The 24,380-nt window shown below is 31.1% G+C and overlaps 1 protein-coding gene across 1 annotated transcript; it reads right to left on the bottom strand.

Moving 5' to 3' along the window:
- Nucleotides 1–18,195: 18,195 nt before the first annotated feature.
- LOC119679315 (von Willebrand factor A domain-containing protein DDB_G0286969) lies at nucleotides 18,196–23,827 on the bottom strand. The gene is made up of 6 exons (XM_038091595.1): nucleotides 23,709–23,827; nucleotides 21,401–21,854; nucleotides 21,049–21,322; nucleotides 20,861–20,983; nucleotides 20,435–20,596; nucleotides 18,196–20,283 (listed from the first exon to the last, which is right to left on the bottom strand). Exons 2-6 carry the CDS (start codon nucleotides 21,691–21,693, stop codon nucleotides 18,511–18,513), a joined length of 2,625 nt encoding a protein of 874 aa, XP_037947523.1. The 5' UTR covers nucleotides 21,694–21,854; nucleotides 23,709–23,827; the 3' UTR covers nucleotides 18,196–18,510.
- Nucleotides 23,828–24,380: the final 553 nt, after the last annotated feature.

Raw genomic sequence — 24,380 nt, 5'->3', positions numbered from 1 at the left:
CCCGTACAACTTTATGAGTGCGTTTTAAATTGTTGCCATATTCCATGAAACTTTGTGCGAAATATGCGCGGTGCGGTGTGGAGGGCAGAGATTTTTGTTGCTCTTCGGAAATATTGCCTTGGAAATAAGAAATGAAAAACATGCCATAAGAAGTGGGTTTTAATGTAAACATAATTGAGCCACGTATCACTTGTGTTTGCAAATAGTTAATTCCTGCTCTAAATACTTTTGGAATAGTTGGTATAGTCAAAAGAAATGGAGTCAAGAGATTTAATGAAAAGGTGTAAAGAATCTAACTGTATTACTCAAGCCTTTGCATATCAAAGACATGTGACTCAAGATTTGTAGAATTTTTCAGCCATTTTTTGTTGACATACACAAAAGTTTTTGTATTTATAAAGTAGAACTTAATTAAACGCAAAAGAATAAATAGAAGTAATTCAGAGAGTTTCTTTGGTTAAAATTTCGAAATGACGTGAATTGAAAATTAAGTCAAACATGTTTTTTTGTACAGTTTTACTCTATATACTGGTAGAAAAAAAAATTTCAGCATATCTAAATTTCCTTTTAAATTTAGGCACAACCAAAAAGTACCAAAAAGTACCAAAAAGTAGTAAAAATACGAAATTGGCAACACTGATGTAACAGTCTACATAGTTGCATATTCAAATCACAATTAGTTATAAATGAACTTGAATTAAATATTTACCGTTTAATAATTTCTCAAATTTCAATTCAAAATTAATTATAATTATATTTGATTAAATGTTTATAGTTACTTTATCAGCATTTCTATGCCTAACAATATTTTCTTATATGTAAAAATAGACTATAAAAATGCTTTAATACAGCATAATTTTGCTAAAGATAGTTTCATTATTATTAAACAAATACAATAAAAAAAACCTTACTAAGAGTACTAATATGTTGTCGTCGTAACCTTCCACCTGACTTCTCAGCCCCTAGCACCGTCCCTGCGGACAAAGACTTACGCCACAAACCACCCTAATATAGGAATTATATATACATATAGGTATCCTTTTACCACGATGAGTGGGACTTTAATCCCTCCATCATCCCTCTATTCAACTGCGGCTCTAGTGAAACAGATCATAGAGTCTACCGCTAATACCCCGCGCTTTGGCAATAACCCCGCCCATATATTAAAACCAAATTTCGCAGCTTTACGCCCATGCTTTATGAAGTATGAGGCTTAAATGAAGCTAGTTCACTAGGTATTAAGCCTCTTACTCTTATCTCTCTCTCTCTTGCTTACTGAAATGGGGTTGTATCCGCTGCATGCGGCTGCAATCTTCCATATTCCTTCCTAAGTGGTGGTTTTAGTGTGTTCGAGTCTCACTCTGTAGCTTTTGATGCTTTCCACCTACTGCAGAAAAGAAAAAGCATCTTATATGTTGAGTTTAAGCAAAGTATTAATCAGACTGTACCATTAATATGCTATATCCAATAAGAGTTTAGTGTACTCCCCAACAAGGTTCAAGTCGACTTTAATAATATAAAAAGAATGGTTTTTAAGACATCAGCTCCAAATAAGTTGAATGTTTAAATTATTTAATTAACAAAACCAATTTTTTTTACAAATATAACATACAAATGTACAATTCTTATATTGAATGTAACTTTTGACCTTGAAATTATTAAAAAAAATAAAATATTAAATTCATTCCTTCAGACAAAGTTCAAATTTTACCATAATTTATATGTCTGCTAAATGAAACTTTATTAAATATTAAATATTGTGGTTGACATAAGATATGCTTTGCTTTCTAGATACCATAAATCATAGACCACAAGGAAAATTTTGATATCATCAATTTTCCAAAATTCTAAACAACAAAGAACTCAGTCTTGTAAATTCATTAATTAATTTATTTTAGTATTTTATTTATTATTTCTATTAGAAATTTACAAAATGAAGCATAAATCTTATTTTAACTAATTTGATAAAACAATGAGATACAATTTAGTTTTAAATAATAAACATTTTGCACCAAATATTCCTGATGAAAAGAAAAGAAATAATTATTAGAGCTGAAAATTATTATTTTATTAATTTAAAAACATATTACTGAAATTCATTCTTAATAAATTGATAAGGAAATTTTATTTTTTTTTTGACAGTAGGTAGAAGCATCGAAAGCCCACACGATGGCTTGAACCCATTAAACCACTTATTAGAAATAAATGGAGAAGATTTCCACAGCATTATGAAAACCTCATTCCAGTAATCAGGGAAGAGAGGAAAAAAAATAGACATAGTACCTAGCGAACTAGATTTATCTAAGCCAGAAATTGATAAGGAAATAATACTATATTTATAACTCGAAAAAGAAGACAGCATCCTCCAAGAGTGAGCGTTTTTGACACGGAGATACGGTGGGAGGATACCATAAAATATCTGGGGGTCACTTTTGACAAACGGTTCAATTGGCTTATACATTTGAAATACAAACGAAATAGCTGCTCTAAGATTCTACTTTTATTAAAGCCGCTATTTAATAATTATCACTTCAACTTTAAAAACAGAAAGTCACTTTATACGCAAGTAATTAGACCAGCACTACTGTACGGATGTGTTACATATAGCAAAGCCTCAAATACTACTTTAAAGCAATTACAGATAGCTGAAAACCTGGCTTTAAGAAGACTGTTTAAGATTCCATGGTATATTAGATCAACAGACATACATAAAGATCTTAGAATTGACTCAGTGAAAAAATATATCAGAGACAGAGCTCTGAAATTATTCACTAAAGTTGATACGCTAATTAACCCCGCCCTAACAATCCTCAAGTCCACTTCTGGATTCTCAGGAAGATATGCTGATTTAAGGTCCGTCATCAACTAAAAGACAAATAAATGATATGATTTCTTAGCCTAGTTAAAGCCTAGTGTGGGGTAGTGATAAGCCCCCTAGCCATTATAGAGTAAAAGTCAGTAATAGCACTAACTCAAGAACAAGAAGAAAAAGAAAAATTTTTGACAGTATATTTAATTAAACTTTACATATATACCGGAAATTTAAGATGTTAATTTTAAATATTAATTAATGCATTCCTTTAAATGATTTCAGCAAAAACTAAGTATGTAAAAAACGATATTTGGCTGACCATTCAACAGTTTCAGATACCGCAAAATTTTCATCAAAACTATTTATTGATTGAATTAACTATATACAGTTTTTAGGTTGGAAGTATTACGAATTAAACCCTAACTAGTCAACTCGGATAATAACAAAGTCAGTGGACTTTGAAAACTTCCATTGATTTAATTGGTCAGCAATTGAACCCTGACCATTTAGTTTTTACGGATACCACCAAATATCTACCATCAATAGTAGTCCTTGAAAGCATCTATTGATTTAATTGTCTAAATACAATTTTCTTACTACAAGTATAAGCAATTAAACTCTGACTATTCAATTTTTTTGAATACCACCAAATATTCATCATCAGTGAACTTTGGAAACATCTATTTATTTTTGGTCAATAAATAATTTTCATACTGTTATTTCGAATAACACCAAATATCCATTACCAGTAGTATGTGAAATCATCTATTGATTTAATTATACATATTGATTTTCGTGCTGAAAGTATCAGTAATCAGGAAACCATATATAATTTTTTTTTATATATATATATCACTTTTGACCATACAAAATTTGATTTACCATTCCACTTTTTCGAATACTACAAATCTACACAATCAGTTCTTCTTGCAACATCTACTCGTTTAATTGTCCATATTTTTGGTCTTTCTCACGAATTTAAGCTTTTCAGATTTTTACTTTGGACTTGTGTTTTGACAGACAAACCTTTTATTATATAAGATTCCGTCTTTCGAATGAGAATCAAAATGTCAGCCCTTGATGATCTCCTAATGTCAGAAAGGAAGAATAGTTCTCAACCCAATGACATCCTCCTGCTCCCGATCAAGGCAGAGCATTCACAGAGAATTTGACTGGAAGTCTGGTCTGCAATCTATTTCCTCGGACAGACCAATTTTGTTAAGTTGATAACGCAGTCCATGGTGACCCGTTATATATTTCACCAGCATCGTATACACAGTTCTGCTGAAGTAGAATAGCTTACCATAACTTTGGGGATGAACCAGCTCTTTAGTCTGACGATTACCTGGAATGTCGCGCCAGTAACAAATTCTCTCGGTTGAAAACCATTTTTCAATCAAAGACCTAGTTGTAGACCAATTTAATCTATATATATGACTCCGTTCCATACAGAGTTGAATGGCAGATTCTAACCTCGCAGACTCATTACCATTGTTTCCTGTGTAACCAGACACCCAGCAAAGCATCACTTTGTTTTTGCTTGCCAGTTGCTGCAGCGTGTCATAGCAGTATAACAAAAGCTTTGAGGAAAACTTCTAGTACTACTTTCAGTAGTATCTGAGTAAATACATACATCTTTCAATCCATTTCTTGTGTTGATACGAGGACAGACCTCGATGGCGTGTACCTCCGCTTGCAAGACAGTGGCTCTTATACCCATCGCGAGTGATATTCTTGTCTTAAGCCCAAATATCCTTGCACCAACTCTTTCTTTAGTGTTTGAACTGTAGGTACACCGCAAAATCACTTTTGGTTCGAAACCAGAAGTACCATATAGATCAAAGACAATACAGTACTTCAATAATAGTGTGTTTATGCATGTGAATTTTCTATAGTAATAATTTTATTTAAAATTAATTAAAATAGAATTTTTTTTTTTTAATATCCACATGAAAAAGTTTTAGCTTTTTTTTTTTTTTTTTTTCAAAAGAAGGGTTGGGAAGTAGTCTCCGCGTCACTGCATCCTCGAGGATTATTGTGACATACCCACTTCAGTTCCATAGACGAGTAGCAGTTAAGAATGCCAGTATGTCCTAAGTTTTAGCTTACAATGCATTGTAAAGTATTATTACGAGGGCGGTTTGAAATGTCAGTGACGTTTTGAATAATACAAATTTTTTTGGCAAATAAACATTTTATTTTTCTACATAATCACCTTTTAGCCCGACACATTTAATCCAGCGTTTTTCTAATTTTCCTATTCCCTCCAAATAATAGGTTTTCTCAAAGCTCTCAAAATACGCATTTGTTTCGGTAATGACTGCTTCAACTCAATTCTCTTACCGCTCAGCCATTTCTTTAGGTTTGGAAACAGAAAATAGTCGAAGAGGGGCTAAATCTGGAAAATATGCTGGATGGGGTAGCAGTTCGTATTCCAATTCGTGGATTTTGGCCACGAATGCTTAATTAGCACACGAAATTCACTTTTTTCCATTTTCGTACAAATTCACGAGGTTGTCTGCTTGCTCAAAATTAGAAAGTTGCCCACTGTTAGATTACAGCTGACGACAGCACTGTTGCATTTGGAGTAACTGCGCGGGAAATTCAAAAAGTCACTGTCTTATCAAACCGATCTCGTATAATTGAAAAATTACCCATAATTTAATTAAATAATCATTAAATATCAAATACATACCTTACCACTGAGTTGTTGGTTATATGGTTGGCGTATATAAGGGGATTAGGGGATTCAAACATGCCCCCTAAAATATTTTGGACTCTTTTAAAATTGATACAATTGTTTTTTTTTTTCAATTAAATATTTCCATGTCAATATTAATTTAACTTTCAAAACTACCCCCCTAAGACAGTATATATGTGCGCTACTGTATTCATAATATAATAAAAAAAATTGATATCATGAGTAAAAGAAACAAAGTAAGAACTTTATTTTATTTCCAATTAAATAAAATAATTTAAATAACTATAGCAAATCCTTTAAGGATATGTAGAAAAATTGAATTTTATTTAAATAAAATATAAATAATTTAATAAGCAATATTGATAAGCAAAACACACAACTGAACTTTACATTACAGAAATTAGTATATTTATCCAGAAAAGCCAATAAAAATTTGTTTTTATTATGTATTATTATTTATTAATTTATTTGTTTTAAATATTTAAGTGCTAGGCTTCCTTTTAATTAAACATTTTTGTGTGCATTTTACTTAATAAATGTCGGAATTTTATTTCAATTGAAATGCCAAAAATCTCAATGTAATCAAAGCAGTATTTATGAATATCAAAATATTTGGTTTACTGATTAAACTACTTATTTAACTAATAAAATTGTGTGTGAATGCAATTTTATATAAGTTTTGTTCATAAATTTTAAATAAAATTCCATTGTATAAGTGAATTAGATTTATTTCTAAATTTACTATTTTAAAGAGAACGCCTACAAAAAAAACAACCAAGTTGTTAGAAATTACCAATAAATAAAAGTATAAATAAAATAAAATAAAATAAAATAAAATAAAGCATACAAATCAACACTAAGCAACTCAATTATTGAAAAATACTCGACTCACACAGACCCTGCAAGTTGGCCTAGTTAGTTGTGGTGGCGGGAGAAACGATTCCTCCTCAATTAGCTAAAAAATCCGTTTTGAATCCAAAAAATCTCGTAATAGTGGATAGTAGAGAGAAGGTGAAACTAAAACCAGCCAGAGGCATTTATAAAGGCAAGAATCTGGCCAATGCTAATGCTAGAGATATAGCTGAGTGTGTTGAAAAAGAGGGGGCCCCCAGAAACTTAAGCCTAGTTCTGATCAAACCTAGAAATAAGCACAACAGATGTTCTGATGTCCTTTCTTCGAGAGCTAGTAGAAGCGCATTACAGGAGACACAACAGATTAGGCCAAGTCCAACTTCATACCGTCCTCTAGTCCAGTGCCCAGTAAAGACAGATAATAACATAGATAACTCTGATTTTCTTCTGTGTATTAGGTCAAAGCTTCTATTTGAAATAGATATAGATGAAATAGATTGGCAAGCGTCTACTCACTATTTGCCTGTCGCAAAAAATAATCATAAATCAATCTACGAAGTTAGCTGACAGGAGCAGGAATTAACATTGGGGTGTCTGTGGAAGAGCCACTTAGTCTAGAAAAGTTCGCTTATTATGAAGAGAACTAAGCCATTAAGTAGTTAGGGTATGGTATACTTTCCCTAATAAATGAGTTTTTCCTTTATAAAAAAAAATAAATTTGAATTTTTTCCCAACTTAAAAAAAAAAATATTATTAGTTTGAGACTGAGAGCAGATGAACGATATTTACCCCAGAAGACATTAAAAATCGATTAATCAACCAGTAATTTCAGTTTAAATAGGCAAAATGTATCGTTTAAAAGTAACACAGACATGTTTCCATCTTATAATAATTATATATCCAAATTGATACAAAAGTAACCTACTATATCGAAAACTATTAGAGTCATTAAAGTAATGGAAGAGACGTGGAAATAGAGGATCAAAAGATAGTACCTGGAATATTCCACAAAAAGCTCTTTAAATCTAGACACCAAAAGCAGTCATTAAAATAACAAAAAATTAATATTTCCTCTTATATTAATCTATAATATTTTCTCTTATTAAAACCTGTGATATTATCTCACATGTAAATCCGCAAGTCTCTGAGGATGCAGAGAAAAAGTTCAAAACTTTGTTAAATTTTATTTAGGAGTGTAAAAAAAATATCTGTCGCTCCACAAAAAACTTGAACAAAGCAAACACGTTACTATGGAGTGGGTTCTCGGATAAGAAGCAATGAAAGAAGATATACTATATACTGCTATTAGTCTATTAAGCGCATTTATTTTTAACCTTTTACCTTTAACATTTTTGTCTTATTTCATATATTGTAAGTGGCAAATCTAATACCCAGATAAATGAATCTACAGTTATTCAGTTTACAGAGAATATATTCAGTCATTTAAAAATCCATTTCACAAAAGCGTCAAATACTAACCTCTAAATATTACTACTCTACAGAATCTAATACTAATACTTATAATATTAATATTAATACCAATAAATACTAAACATTTCATTGAGAACCTGCAATGCCCTGTCAGAAACCAATTGAAAATTTCGATATCTTTTCTGCTGGATATATATAAGAAGATTTCAACTAAGGCAGGCTAAAATAGACTGCCTTACTTGATATCTCTTAGCATATTTTTAGTCTTAATATTTTTCTAATAACTTTTTATTGGAAAATCCTGCAATTTTCTGAATTATTTCACTATACACCAGACCACAAAATGGTTCAGATTCAATTAATTGATGTTAGAATCCGCATTTGCCAAAGCAGTGGATGTTAGTATCCTCATTTGGCAAGACAATGAGTTCATGCGTTGCATTTGTCTTATTTCATGTGGTTGGACCCATAATAAAATAATGCGACTAACGTCAATTTTTCCCTTTCGTGGCCTTTGGGTTCTCCACCATAAAAAAGCGCGATTGATGTCATCAAAAGTTTTATATGATTTGACTCTTGATAGGTATGATTTTAAGTAACCTTTCAAACTTTTAATATCTTCTATTTTCGATAGAGAAAAGTAATCAATTAAGAGTTCAACATAAAGAAAACTACTCTATGGCAGTATAGCGTTTTGCCAAGCGCCAAGCTCAACCTTAAAAATTCTTCAAAGAGGGCAAAATATTGCCTTAAGAAAACTGGTTAACGCCCCATGGTATGTAAAAGGAGCCGATATCCACAGAGATCTGAGAGTGGATTCAGTTGAAAAATACATTAAAGATCGTGCTCTGAAACTGTTCAATACAATTGACAGTCACAATAATCCAACACTCAGTATCCTAAAAATACAGCCAAATCTGATAAACACAGGCAGATACAAAGACATCAGATCCATCATATTATAAAGCCCCGTAAAGCCCCGTATTTAGTGTGACTCAGACATCTGAATATCAAGAATATCAAGAATAAAGAAATTCCTTTGGTTTCACTACTCTTCATGTTTACAATAATTTTGCTATAATGAATTACTAATTCAGTTAGTGATTTATCGTCTATCGGATGAATGGTGGTGTCTATCTTAGTTACCTGTACTTCTTTGTTTACTTTGAACTATAAAATATCATGTTTATAACATAAAAAGTATTTCAATTGAAATAGTTTTCAGAAACTTTATTAAATGGAATTAATGGTGTTAGAACTTTTAATGAGTCTCTTTAGTCTCTTTAGTCTATTTGGTATTATCACTCCTAACTCAATTACAATGAAAGCACAGAGGACACAGATGAAGCACGCAATTGATTAAGATTTAATGACGAAATGCAGTAAATTTTATAGGTAAAGCAAAAACGCTTTCATCATAAACTTCACTAAACTTCAACACGATGTTTTGTTGTTTGCTGCACAATACCAAACTTCCTCCTTCCAGGAGCTCGCTCAGTGCGCTCTGCAAAATATCCTGAAACGTAAAATTGTAATAATTATGAGCGACATTGAAAATAATAAACTTTTTTGCAGCAACATTAAAAGAATAATGAAGTTGAACATTATTTAGCACTTTGCTCCAAACTTTATAATTTCGTATATTTACCAGGCAATCGCTGTTGCTGCATAATTAAATGTGCAAAGGAGCAAAAAAACTTCAGTTTTTAAAAGCAGCTGCTTTCAATTTGACCGAAAATCCTCTTCTCTCCAGCAACAGAACGGGAAAAATCATTATAAGAAAATATTTAAATTTTATACTACAAAAAAAAAGCATGTACTGAAAAGTATTAAAATAAACTTATTAAAAACATATTAGATATCCTGGCAGCCATTTCAACTGCCAACCCACAACCGTACTTATGGAAGAATTGCTTTTCTTTTCTTTTTTTTTTTTTTAATTATTATGACCTTAATTAACACATCGTTTCGTCATTATACACCTTACCAATTTCTAGTTATTTTTGCTATTATATTTTAATTTTTCATATCTGCTGTTTTTATTCTTAGCACAAATTTAACACTCGTGCCACATGCAACACCTCAGGCTTGGTTTCCAATCCTTTGGAATTGAAGCTAAAACAGAGCACCTATCATCGTTAATGTTTCTTACCATTCGGTTAACTAAATTTTATGCAGACATGCACTTTCAAAATTTCATCTTAACCCTTCTCCTCGCGTGTACTTCGATGTGGATGCATTCCCGTCTCGGTAGGGATCTGTGTGCCGAGTATGCATTTACCTTTGCCTTTATCTTGCTTTATAAGCCTTACTAGACTTGGCCTGGCCTGGCTTGGCATTTTCTAATTTTAAGTTAATTAAATTCATATTCAGATAAGAAAATCTTAGGAGATTTTTCTACCGTAAAATTGCCCTGAAAGTACAAAAACAGAAGAAAAATATTTATGAATCTTTGCTGCACTTAAAGGACGCTCGGATTATAGCCTTAATTGTGTTAAATACTTTACAGAACGAATGAAATGAATAAACCTAAACGGAGCTTAAACGGAATAATAATTAAATAATGTAAGTAATGCAAAATTTGTTTATTGACACATCTTAAGGGGATTTTAATATTTCGCTACAGAATTCGTAAGCAAACGTTAGAGAGATAAAATCGGCTACTGACTTACAAATATAAGAGTGACAGAACCTGAAGCAATCAGACATTACTATAACAAAGTCATTACGATAATCAATTCATCTTAATATTGCTTAAATTAATTTTCAAAATTTTAATTTATAAAATGGTCTTTTCGAAAACTAGTGAACTACAACAACAAAAACCCTTTTTTATATTATTTTTATTAATTGAATTTCTGGCTGACCAAACAGTTGTTTCATTAGAATGGAACCCACAAGGTAGAACGAATCGTGGAAGGCCAAAAAGTACATGGAAAATGTCGAAACTAACAAATCATTCAGCGAGCTTAGAGCAATAGCGCTTAATAGGGGTGTCTGGAAAACATATGTGAATAGACTAAGTTCTTGAATTGAGTTTGTGATTTATAGAATATGTCATAATAATAATACAGCTATTTCGAGCATTGCAAAATACCCATCATCAGTGGTCTTGGAATTATTTCTTATATTTAATTATTCCTAAATAATTTTCTTGAGACTGCAAGTACCAGGAATCGAACTCCTGTCCTGTCATAATTTAATAATAATTTTAAATTAAATCTATGAGTCCGTAAAATCTATGAAAATTAAGAACTGGAGACATAATATCAATATAGAATAGTAGTTCCTAAGCGATGGTCCATGAAGATGATTAAAAATGGTCCATAAATCAAATTTAACAGGTATTTAGTAATTTGTACTGAGACCTCAACTATTAGAAAATGAGCACAAAAAATTTCCGAATAATAATGTTTGTACCTATTTTATAGCCTACAATATGTACCTTTGAACATATACTATTCAATATACGTTATACCAAAGATGCAGAGAGCATATTAAAATAATCATTCAGTTTATTATTCTTAAACAGTGTGGTCTTTACTACAAATAAAAATAACATAGTGGTCCTTGGTTAAAGAAAGGTTGGAAATCACTGATTTAGAACATATGAGTAATACGATATATTAGAAAATGAATGAGCGAAAGAACTCACAAGAAGCGATTCTACTATGGTGCTCTGTGAAGCAAAACTATTTCTCAGGTTACTAAGGCTATTGTAAAATAAACTTGATGAATGGATGTATGGATACAGACCTATAGCTAAAATTGTTATTTTATAAAGCTAGAAGGTTTCGAATAGAAAGGAAAAGACAAAAACAAAAATTTATATAATTTATTGAAATTTGGCTGACCATACAACGCTGTTTCGAGTATTGCCAAGTACTCATTATCAGTGGTCTTAGAAAATATTCGAATTAAAAAAAATAAAAAAAAAATAGCTTCTTTGTTGTCATCAGAAGCGTAGCTTTCTGTAAATATAGTTATCGTTATTTTATAAAGTAATCATGATACATTATTAATGTCCAAATAAGTTTAGGAGACCTTCTCTACAAATAGGGCAATAAAAGTTGTGTGATATCATTATCCCTTCTTATAATAATAATAATAAAAATAATAATCATAAATAGAAATAGATTACATCATTTAATTGTTGATTTAAACTGATTAAGTAACTAAACTGACTTGTCCGAGTTAAATTGTCTAAAAAGGCTTGTGTAAAGTATATTTAATTAGTTCAAAATTATGCTCAACTCACAATTAATCTACAGTCGGTCGCTTCAGTAACTGATAACTCTCATTGTAGTCGAATTGTATGGAATACAATAGTCCGTGAGTATATCTTAATCGCACGCTGAACTAAAGTGACGCTTTGCTCTAGGCAATTATAACAGTTTATTAGAGAATCACTCTTAAAAGTTCAAAAAATCAACATCGTTTGATGATATAGGCGAAGTCCAGCGATTATTTCAAATTAAAAAATTGATTTAAGTTTTTAAACTGAGTCCGACGAGAACTCACACCTTGATTATAGTCTCGCATTCGTAATAAAGATTAATTGAGTATAAACTCCACCTCATAGAGTTCTTTCTTTATAGACTTCTTACACAAATTTCAAATACATTAGTAAAAATTGAATCCTTTTTTTTTTATTAAAATTATTTCAATAAATAAAAAGCATTCTCTTAAACTCATTTAAAAGTTTACCATCTAAATTTGCGATTATGTCTGGAACTATTACATTTGGTCAAAAGGCTTTGTAAGTTGATACATACTCCTATATACAAATATATATATATATGTTCACATATTTAGTCTTTTGAAAAATAAATACAATAAATGTTTTTTAAATTAATTTCCCAAAGGTGGCTAAAAAAAATAATTTTATTAAAAATACATTCCTCGGTGATGGACACCAGCAGGCATACAAATATTTCAAAGAAATCCATTTCCACTACAGTGGGCAGAAACAAAAAATTTCGTTATTAAAAATGACATTAAAATGGTTATAATGACACTATGTATAAAAATAAAAGGATATATTATATATCAAATGTAATGTAGTGGCTTCAAGCCGATCGAATTTTGCACAGTAATATAGGTCAATAGAACTAAGTGAGTCCCTAAGTTCATACGATTTTTATATTAATCCAAAAAGGATGCTAAGGAAATATATATAATATATACCACATGCAACTGAAAAAGCCCGCTCTACTGGAATTTCAAGAATTAATTAAAGCTATACGTTTAACTATAGTTTCTACTTTGATAGAGAGTCTCCAGGAAAGGATGTGCGTCAGATCGAAAGTCGATAACAGGTTATTACTGCCAAATAAGTAAGTAAACCAGTTAACATATGTAAGAGAAAGCTTAATTGTGCAGGAAAATGATTTTTCTTTAAATTAAAAACAATTTTTAAGCTTACTTTAAACATATATGTGATTCTATCTCTGAAATAACAGTAGACTATTAAGTAAATGTTGCGACCCTATACTCCTTCTAGGAATTAAAAAAAACATATTTATATTTATATTATATTGTTGGAAAGTTTTAAGCTTTTCCGTATTCTTGATCTACTAGCGTTTATTATATTCGGTGATTTTTCTGCACCCCCTCTCTCCACCTGCGTTCATTCACCCTACGCAACATCTATGCATTTTGACTTATATGAATCTTGACTTCTCAGTACTAACCCACTTTTTCTCAACTCTCCCACTAATTACTTGAATGAAATTTCTCTTACTGCCTCCTGTACCGCGCCCATACTTTTTAGCTTAAATAAACCTAGAATTCTAAGTACTAAGACTCTGTTTCTCAATTTATGAAATGAATCTTCATTTCATTCCTAAGAGGTGGTTTTAGTGACTTGAAGTCCAATACTAAAGCTATCCACTTACCGCAAAAAAAAGCTTTTCTGTATTATTGATCTATTTTGTCTACATCCTTTAACAATTCATACAATAGAACACACCAGGTTGTATCGTTGGTGGCTTTCCCGATTTCTTTATCTGCTTCGGTATTCTTATAGTACCTATGTGTCGTATCGTTAATAGCTTTCTGTTTTCTTTATCTGTTTCTGTACTCTTATAGTACCGATGTGTTGTATCGTTGGTGGCTTTCTGTATTCTTTATCTGTTTCTATATTCTTATAGTACTTATGTGTCGTATCGTTAATGGCTTTCCTGTTTTCTTTATCTACTTCGGTATTCTTACAGTACCGATGTGTTGTATCATTGGTAACTTTCCTGTATTCTTTATCTGCTTTTGCATTCTGTAGCAATCCATAGAATACCAAAGTGTTCTATCATCGGAAGATTTCGTGTACTATTGATCTATTTTTTCTGTGTTTTTAAGGATTTCAGAGAAAACCAGGATAGTATTCGAGGTCCTAACTGCATAGAATAGTGAATCTATATAGATTCAATCTATATAAAATTCCTAAAATTCCTACAATTCGATTATTGGACCACTGTAACAAGTAACAACAAATTTTCAAATATGTGTTGCCACACATAAAACATGTGAGTTACATAGACGCGCCCATACTGAGACACACACACACTCACACACACATACACATGATTTCATTAATACACACAGGAAACGTAAAAAACTTTCATTTCCGCTTGGGTAAATTTGCTTACACTTTTTCGCTCTTCCATACTTTTTCATATTCCCAATCATAATTTAATTTTAGTTTTTGTCAAGACCTCGTCTCCAAGTGTGGCTTTCCGTGACTTATTGTTGACTTTTGTGACATTCCGGCGTTTTATTGCATGTTGGCGTTATTTTTTAAATGCATTGGAAAATATTGTATAATATTTTACTGATATTGAGATACCGAGAAATCAGAAAATTACTGATAAGTTCAGTTTAAAGGCTTTTTTGAGAGAGAAGAAGAAGAAAGAAACTTTGCATCATTAAATTTTTGATTTGTACTCTGACCCAAAAGTATCTGTTGAACATCAAATCGTAATGAGCATTTCGCAATTAGTAAACAATAAACGTTTGTCAATTAGTGCAAAGAAAACACATTTCTTTTTATTTTTTATTTTTCCATTTATTTTACAATAATAATTACCGAAAAAACTGGCTTTGGAGGTGGAAGTGTGATTCAGGAGAGTTCACTATGTCCCTTCCATTTGTATTGTACACTTGGGATTAATTACACTCAACCTCGTAATTAGTTTGCCAGCTCCACTACTCCACTCCACTCCGAAGACTGCGCTTTCAGCGTTTAATTATGTTAAAATGCTCTTTTTCACAAACCAACGCGCTTTCCCGAACCACTTTAGAATGAAAATAAAAATTAAAAAAAAAAAAACGCAGAACTAAAGGAAAACGCACATAAAGAAAACTGAAGACGCGTTAAAAATCGCTTGAAAAAATATTATCAACGCGTGTTTGGAATTTAATTTTTTACTACCGACACCCAATGAGCGAAGGCATTTTATTACGATTTTTCCACCATTTTTGTTTTTTGTTTTTAGTTTTTTTTTCTGTTTTATGTTTTTGTACAACAAAATTATATGCAAAATTACGGTTTTAATAACGGTCAACAACCGTTTAGCATCGCAAAAAACAACAGAGACAAAAAATCGTAACACTTGGTTGAGTTGCTCGAAAAACTGGAAAATTATAGCGAAACGTCACTTGCATCTTAAGCAGCGGCAGGTTCAAAAATCAGCGTCCCCGCACAACAGCCCCGCGCCAATTCGAATACGTAATTCACTGCGAAGGACATAAACAAGCGCCGCACACACAGGACATGGACGGCAGGCAAATATTTTTGAATTAAACAAATTAAAAATACATGAACGTTTGCTTGCTTAAATCTCAAAAGCGAAAATCGAAGATTCAACATTGAATTGATATTAATTTGTTTGTCCCCGAATTAATCTGTGATGAATTATTGGACTTAATAGATTCCCTTTGCGGATTAAAATGACTTATTGCATTTTTAACTTGACAGAAAAAGGACTCACTGTATGGTCATATTTTATTCATACTTTACGAGTATTGTTATAATCACAATAAATATTACATCTCAATAGGTCTCAGTACTGGGATTCACATAATTCCGTTTAACAGTCATTAGGGAATATCTACTCCCGTTAAGGTATAGTCCATGTTCACACCTATATTACTATCGGTCCTACTAAAGATCGTTGATGGTTTCCCTTAATATTGTACACATATACACAGTGAATCGTATTTCTGCATTCTTCATTGGCTATACGGATTTTGGGTACTATTCCAGTGACTGATATTGTTGGAGACTATTAGTTATTCGGAAAATTCCAATATGTTCATTGTTTTTTTAAGGATTTTAAGTACTATTCCAGTAATTGATATTGTTGGGTATTATTAATTGTTCGCAGAGTTCCAGTGTGTTCATTGATTATTACTAATTTTAAATACTATTCCAGTGGCTGATATTATAGGGAATAATTAATTGTTCGCAGAATTCCAGTATGTTCATTATTAATTAAAGATTTTAAGTACTATTTCCTTGACTGATATTATTGGGGTTTATTATTTATTCAGAGAATTCTAGTGTCTATTGGTTATTTAAGAATTTTAAACACTATTCTAACGATTGATATTAATGGGATTTATTAATTATTCGGAGAATTCCAGAATATCTATTGGTTATTATAGAATTTTAAATACTATTCCAAGTGTTGATATTGTTGGTGCTTACATTTATTTATTAATATTGATTATTTAAAGATTCTAAGTACTATACCAGTGGCTAATATTGTTGGAGATGATTGATTATTCGGAGAGTTCCAGTGTGTCCACTGATTATTAAGGATTTTAATTACTATTCCTATAGTTGATATTATTGGTGATTAACAACTATTCGTCAGATTTGTGGTGTCCATTGATTTCTTAAAAATTTTAGGTACTTTTCCAGTGGCTAATGTTACTGGTTATTAACTGTTGGGTGAGTTCCAGGTTTTGATGCATTTAATGTGTATCGGTAAATCGAGTGTACCTTTAAGATCGCCCCATGCTTCGGTGCAAGGTTTTGATGGATTGCAGACAACATTACACCTGTTAAGGTATTATCTTGGTGCCATTATAAAACAGCACGAGATAATATGATGCAGTGGTATTGATGTGCTCATTTTTCAAAAATATATTTCCGCACACACAAAACCCTAAATTTCAGCGAATAGATTCCCTACACAGAGCTAACTGTTGGAAAAATAAAAATCAATATGTGGTTATCGAAGCTAATTCACCTGCTTTCCATGAAAAGTCTTAAACTTCCTTTAATCGATTTTAGCGCCATCTGTTGGACAAATGCATATCAATAAATGGGTCCACTAAATACTACTTTAGCATATCAAAAAAATTCAGAAAAAAGAGTTAGTAATAAGGTGTCGATTGCACTTGTTTTATTTCTTCGGTAAAAAATGGTTTTTGGTACTTATTATTACTATTATTATTTTTACTAACTATTATTATTATTACTAATTATAATTATTCTTACTAACTATTATTATTATTACTTACTATTATTATTATTATTATATTCTTTTCTGCAGATTTTTGTTAATCTCAAAAAAACGATTCCTAGCTAGAACTAGCCCCATGTATCTACACAGTTTTAGATTTGTTGAATCAATGGGCAAAGTGGTGCCCCTAAACCGACACGTAGACAAAGAAGTTTAAGTCCCTAATCGAGAAAACCTGTGAATTATACAATTTGCTGTGTATACATAAATAACAATCGTCTATGATAAAATGTTATTATCTACAGTTGAAGAATATCAATGACCGAAGCCTCTTCAGAAGTATCTCGGTACGATTTAAGCTATTCCCCCAAACGCAACAGTTTTTGGTTGCGTTGATTGGTAGTTCATTTTCTGTCCTAAATAGAATAAAAACTTTACCAGATAATATAATTAACCATAATAGTCTGAGTGCACTTAGTATAATATTGTTGTACGGAATTATTTCAAAAAAATTCTAGTAAATACTTTCGGAATTGTTCGATCTTTTCCTATAAACCTTACTCAAAAGCAAAAAGCAAACTCCGATTAATTTTTAATTAATTGGATTTACGACTGACCATACATCTGTTTTGAATACTTCCAAATACCCATCATCTTGTATTGAGTCTTGGAGTTGTTTCGTATATTTTATTATTCGTAAATAATTTTTTGAGACTGCAAATACCAAGAGTTCAACTCGTACCCCGCCAAAGTTGAAGCTCAGAGTTAGTGTTCATTCACCAACTGACACAAAGCCGTGCTGTACTTGTATGTTCGAATAAATAAAAAATTTTGTTGTTGCAATTCAATACTGTTCGAAACCTTTCTATACATGCTTTATTTAAAAAATATTACCTAAAATTTGATTAAATATGCAATTTTTAAGTAATGTTATGTACTAATTTTTTTTTATTTTAAAAATGATTAATCAACTTAATATTTCATTTTGCAAGTGTAACTTAACTTAAAAAATACATATGAGTTAAAAACAATGAGAGAAGTCTTTCCAGACTATTCTATTTCTATACTTGAAGTCTGCTTGTAGACATACAATTTCATTTTCTTATTGTAACAGCCTTAAACATATTATCAATATAAAAAGTACACAACTCGAAAATTTAATTAAACATATTGTAATTACTTCTATTTTAACGACAAAAGCACTTAAGTTTTTGTAAATGCAACAGGAACATGTGATTTGCGAATCCTTAAGTAGCATTCTTGTCAGTGTCATTGTCTTCAGATGATTCAGGCAAATGAGTTGCAACTACTTCACAATCTGGTTTCAATTGTTTGAAACGGCGCACGCCTGCAATGGTAACACTTGTACCACTCACATCGATGTGTATCAAAAATGGTGAACACTGCACTAAATGCTCTAATGTAATATCAGTTACAAGTGAATAATTGCGTATGACTAAACGTTCAAATCGAGTATCACGTGGTCGATTGGCACCACCTATCCATATAATACCTTGCTCCACGGGGTTACGCGCACGCCCAAAACAAGTCATCGCACGATCTGATATTTGGGAACGATATTGATTTTGCATACGATAAAGATATGAAGAACGTGTTCGTCCGCTTCCAACAGCAGCATCACGTTCTTGATTAACACCTATTTCAAATTCCCGATTACCCACACGATTATCCCGTCTAGGCAATGGAAGTAAGATATTCCAAAATAATGGATGATTCAATACTTGATCGAAATCGTTACCATTGTTGGCATTATTACCGTTGGCATTATTAACATTGGCATTATTACCGTTGACATTGTTACCGTTGCCGTTACCGTTACCGTTTCCGTTACCGTTACCGTTACCGTTACCATTGCCGTTACCATTACCATTACCATTATTACCGTTGCCAGCATTGTTTTGATTATTATTGTTATTATTGCTTGTCGATCGTGAAAAAATGGGTTGACGATTCGGAAACTCAATATAAATGACTTCATCTGGCCTCTCTATTGAAAAACGGTTCATTGCCGGACGTAAGACTGAATGTAATGAATGTGATGACATTATTCTTGACGGATTCATTGCGAAGGCAGGAGGTCTAGAAAATTGAGTTCTTGATAATTGTGAACGATAATATCTTGTAAGTGATGCAACTGTACGACCCATATGTGGTCGTGCATCGCCTGATGGAGACGATGATGCTCCTTGTGACGTTGATGCTGCTTGTGATGTTGATGCTGCTTCGGACGTTGATGCCGCTTGCGACGATGATGCTGCTTGTGACGAAGTTGATGGTTCAGGTGATATTGCATCTGTAGTCGTGGTATCCGTTGATGGTGTTGAAGAATCTTCGGAAACAGGACGTTTTAGCGGTCTTACCGTCATATTTGTCATCTCTTCGAATTCTGGTGACGAACATTGAACATCAGTAGAAGTCACACGACCTGATGTAACCGTTGTTGTGACAGTACATGGTAATACTCTTCTTAAGCCCAAGCTTATAAACGGAGGAGGAATTGGGGGTTCGGTTTCATTTGATTCGGTTTGTGACTCCACTGATGATGTATTTGTACTTGCAGTATTCGATTTGGATGAGCTAGCAATAACTGATGAAAATTGTTTGGATGTTGGTGATTTAATACGAGTTTGAGATGACGGACTCATTGGTGGTTTAGGTATTGTTGAACTCGAAGTAGAAGGCAACGTTGAAGGTGACGAAGAACTTTCATCAGCATTTTTTTCAAAGTATTTTAATATTGAACTACCTCTACCGGATTTGCTAGTAGAAGGTCTTGGAGTAAGAAGCTCGTCATCTAAATCCTCATCTGTTGTATCTGATGAAGTTGTTGTTGTGGACCCTGAATCTCCATTAGCTTTTTTCGCTTTTCGGCGTTCACAAGGTTTTGCAATATTACGCAAATTTTCTGGACAATCAAGTACTATTTCCTTTAATGTGGTAACAGCATTAAAACATTGCAAATCAGAGTCATTAATCGGCGATAAACTCAAATCCAAAAACTAAGAAAGAAAATATTTTTCTTATTTGTAATAAAAACAAACAATTATAAATATACATATATATGTCATCATCATTAGCAACAACTAGAAGTGAGCTTTCATATACATATATATATATATATACATCTATATAAATAACGAAAATACGTACTTCGAGTTTTTTAAAACCAAAACGCGCACCCATGCTGCCGTAAGGCACAAATTCAGACATTTGCTGACAACATTTTAAGCTCAATGAGCGCAATGCAGGAAGTTTGGAAAAAATCATTATGTAGTATGGATCAAACCAAGGACTGTATTCCACGCCAAGCTCCTGTAAGAATTAAAGTGTATTTTATATTTAGACTAAATGTACGTTACAGGGGCAGTATATGTTGCATTAATTATTTATTAATCATTTTAATAATCTAACAATAACAATAAAAATTAAAATAAAATAAAATTTAAATTTTTAAGACTTTTAAGAAAAAAACTGGCAAAATTAATGATGCTTTAATTTTGTATAAAGTATTCCAAAAAAAATATATCGCAATCCATATACAACACTGCTTGTTATAATTACTACTCTTTTGCTTACCTCTAAGTCCAGTAAATGGGTGTCAATTCCAGCAAACATGCTCTTGCCATTACTTGGTACGCGCACATTACAGTCTCTTAGATATAAACGCTTTAAAGTTTTTGGAAAGTCTAATATGCGTATCTTGAAATAAATTTATATTAGTTAGATGTCTATATAAGCTTAGTTATTCATATGAAAGTACATACGAGGTTAAAATCTATCGTAACGCCTTGTAATTCTAACACTGTTAGTTTTGTGCAACGTATAGTCAACGTTTGATATAACGTTTTTGTCAAATGTTTTATTTCACCCTCAATATGCTGACTTGGAGGTGGCCCACGAAGCTTGAGAGTAGTTGCATTAATATGCGTTCGTTCCATAACATCCTCTAATATACCAAGTGGTAACGGTTCTCTGGATAGATCAATTTCTTTCCAAAAACGACTATCTCTAACTAAACGTCCAAAACGATTACTCGTACTAAACAAAAGAGTAATAATATACACAAATTGTAAATAAATCTTGTGAATCCATCAACGGTTTAACAATTGAACTCACCTTAATAGAGCCAATAAAGTCCATGAATCCAAATATTTAAAGATTTCGTATAACATTTCGTCACTAAATTGCAAAAGTGTAAAACCCAAATTTTCGTCAACTTCACGATATTTAGCTACAGAACTACCATTTGTAACATTTTGCACACCTTCAGCGGCTGATGCCGTTAAGGAGTGGCAATTCTCTTCCGAGGTTCCTTCATCAAAATCTGAGCGGCGACGCTTTCTTTTTTGTAGATTTTCAGTATTGTCAGCTTGATCATTGTCAAGTTTAGGTTCAGGTTCAGGCTCCATTTTACTCAATATTCTTAATTTGCATTAATATTTTCAAGTATTTTTCACTCTTGTCACAATAGAAACTTTTTTGCATTCCTTAAACAATGATGTGCAATGTAATGTGTTCAGTGAGTAACTGAATTGCACTTGACCAGGGTTGTATTTTGAAGAAATGATGACTAAAGATTACGAATATTAAACAACAAAAACAAAAAATAAGTTCACGAGCTTACAATAGACATATTAATATATATAAAAAATTATATTATATTGTAATAATTATTAAAAAATTATAATTAATTAATATATTTAAAAAGAATTATTATTTTAATAAATTATACATACATATTTTGTGAAATTTTAAATACATACATAAAAACTGCTCTGAATAGATAATTTTTCATACCGAATCGGTTCAGTTTCGGTCTTCGTTCGTATAGTACAACAGTTATTTTCGGTTCAGCTTCAAAGTAGTATTTTTTATGAGTTGAGATCAAATATTAATTATTTTTTATCTTAATTAGATATATAATATAGTCGTTTTTTTAATAAAAACGAAATTTCTACCACAAGAAATTATATTATTATTTTAATTCAATAATTTATGCATATAAGCAAGAAACAGAAAACTTAATTAAATTTCGCGAAATTACATATTTTGTGCGAAAAAGACGTAATTATTATTTGCTAATAATTTGCATAATTTTAAGTCAAAATACATATACACATGTAAAAAAAATTACAACAACTAAATAGGAATCCGCATGTATAAACAGGTATTGAGTTGTATTGCACATATTATTCGGTTCGGTTCCAATTTTCACTCTTACAAATCAATCGGCTTATTTCAGTTTTGGGTTCAGTACTAATTCGAAGCCTTGATAATCATAATATAAAAGAGAATTGACCGCACCCAATAACTGTATACGTTCATCCTTTTCTTATACCATTTTTCATTCCATTGTCTGTTGAACGTTTGAGCGAGATAAAACAAGAAAACATATGTTTTTAACATAACTCTCTCACTAAAACTACTGTCTTTAAACAAAGGCACATACACATACACACACCCAAAAATATGTTAGCATTGAAAGAGAGCAATTGGAAGCAGACAATGTATATAAAAAATGTATTTTTTTAAATTTCTGCATTATTAACATAATGATAATTTTATAGTTTATATCTAATATAATTTGTCTAAATAATAAAACTTATGCTTACAACACACAAACTCATGCACATAACCAACAAAATTAGTTATGTCTCTCTTAATATCTATATATCACTCTCTTCTATTTAATTTTTTTAAAAATTCCATTTTTCTTTGAATTAAACTTACCATCATGTTCTTTTGATATTTTTTCATTCTTTTTTTAATTAACAGAACTAACAAAAGAAATTTGTAAATAAAATTACTTTTATATTTCTATATATACTATATTACACTATATTAAAACGGTTTTTATAAGAACGCTTTTTATTTAAAATGGTTTATCCTTTTAATTAAATTTTTTTGTGCTCGTTAAAAAAATGCTATTATATTATTATTTTATTTTATTTATGGAATTTAAGTTGTCGTTACCAATATGTTAGATTGTTAAGAATATTGTATGTAGTTGAAATGTCCTCAGACAAAACTGTTTTTTTACTTATGCACCAAGTTTTAATGACTTCAGTTTAGACTTGATTTTAGTAATGCATAATATTTTGCACTGGGTGTGGCACTTATCTCTTAAACTCAGTATAATATTATTTAATATAATTTTCTTACTCATTATTTTGCATTCCAGGATCTCTTTGATCCTCATTGTTTGAGGAGAGAGTATCTTTAGAGAGAGTATCTTACAAAAGTTAAATTTTAAACAAAAAAAAAATTGATGTATAAAATAAAGTAGTGTCGGAATAGCAATACTGCAAAAAATCATACTTACCTTGACTTTGCGGTCTATATTCAATAGATTGAAACATTATACATATTATTTGTTTGGATTGAATTATATTATATTTGACTTTTTTCAAATAAAAACCCTTACCTTGATTCTTCAATGTTTACTTTGGATTCTTGCACTTTAACTTTTTCACTTATAATAATTTTACACTTTTAATTATTTGTTTCACTAATTAAGAATTACTAAGTCCCACACTCCTTGCTGCGCTGACAAAGTCAGAATGACTAACCTTTCTTATGCAAGCATAAGCAGAAAAGAAGCTCGGAGATAATTTTTTGACAGATCAAAGCTCTTGCACCTAAGTTACCATCCCCCAATTAGTGTGCTTCCTAAGCTTTGTATTTAATGTCAAATTAATTCAAAGCAAGTGTAAGCGCAGAGTTAATGCATTAATTAATTAGCAAAAAAAATTTTTTATGTTATAGATTTAATTTAGAAAAGGCTATTAGTGCAGTATATTATTTTTTATATTACTATAGTATTTATATTTATATTATTTATAGTATATTATTTTATGTCCTTATTGGGTATGTAAACAGTGGTAAATGCAATACAACATAAATTTATTGTACATTATTTGTTTATTTAAACTTTTCACAGTTTTTTTGCCTCATCTGAGATATGTTTGTTTAATTATTCATAATAACATAATATTAATAGAACAATTATAAAATGTATAAAAAAAAACAATTATATATGTTATATTCAAAAAATAAGTTTGAAAAAACAAATTGTAATTAAAAGTTATAAATAAAA

The sequence above is a fragment of the Teleopsis dalmanni genome, chromosome 2, assembly GCF_002237135.1.
Source record: "Teleopsis dalmanni isolate 2A chromosome 2, ASM223713v2, whole genome shotgun sequence".
NCBI classification, from domain to species: Eukaryota; Metazoa; Arthropoda; class Insecta; order Diptera; family Diopsidae; genus Teleopsis; species Teleopsis dalmanni.
Note: the sequence above shows the minus strand (reverse complement) of the source record. Positions and strands in the feature narration are given on the sequence as shown.

Excerpts from the sequence above, each read along its gene's own strand:
- LOC119679315 (XM_038091595.1), bottom strand. The coding sequence starts at position 21,693 with ATGGAGCCTGAACCTGAACCTAAACTTGACAATGATCAAGCTGACAAT. Across the intron at positions 21,323-21,400 it reads ACTTTATTGGCTCTATTAAG|TACGAGTAATCGTTTTGGAC; the intron begins GTGAGTTCAATT and ends TCTTTTGTTTAG. Across the intron at positions 20,284-20,434 it reads TTGGTTTTAAAAAACTCGAA|TTTTTGGATTTGAGTTTATC; the intron begins GTACGTATTTTC and ends TTTCTTTCTTAG.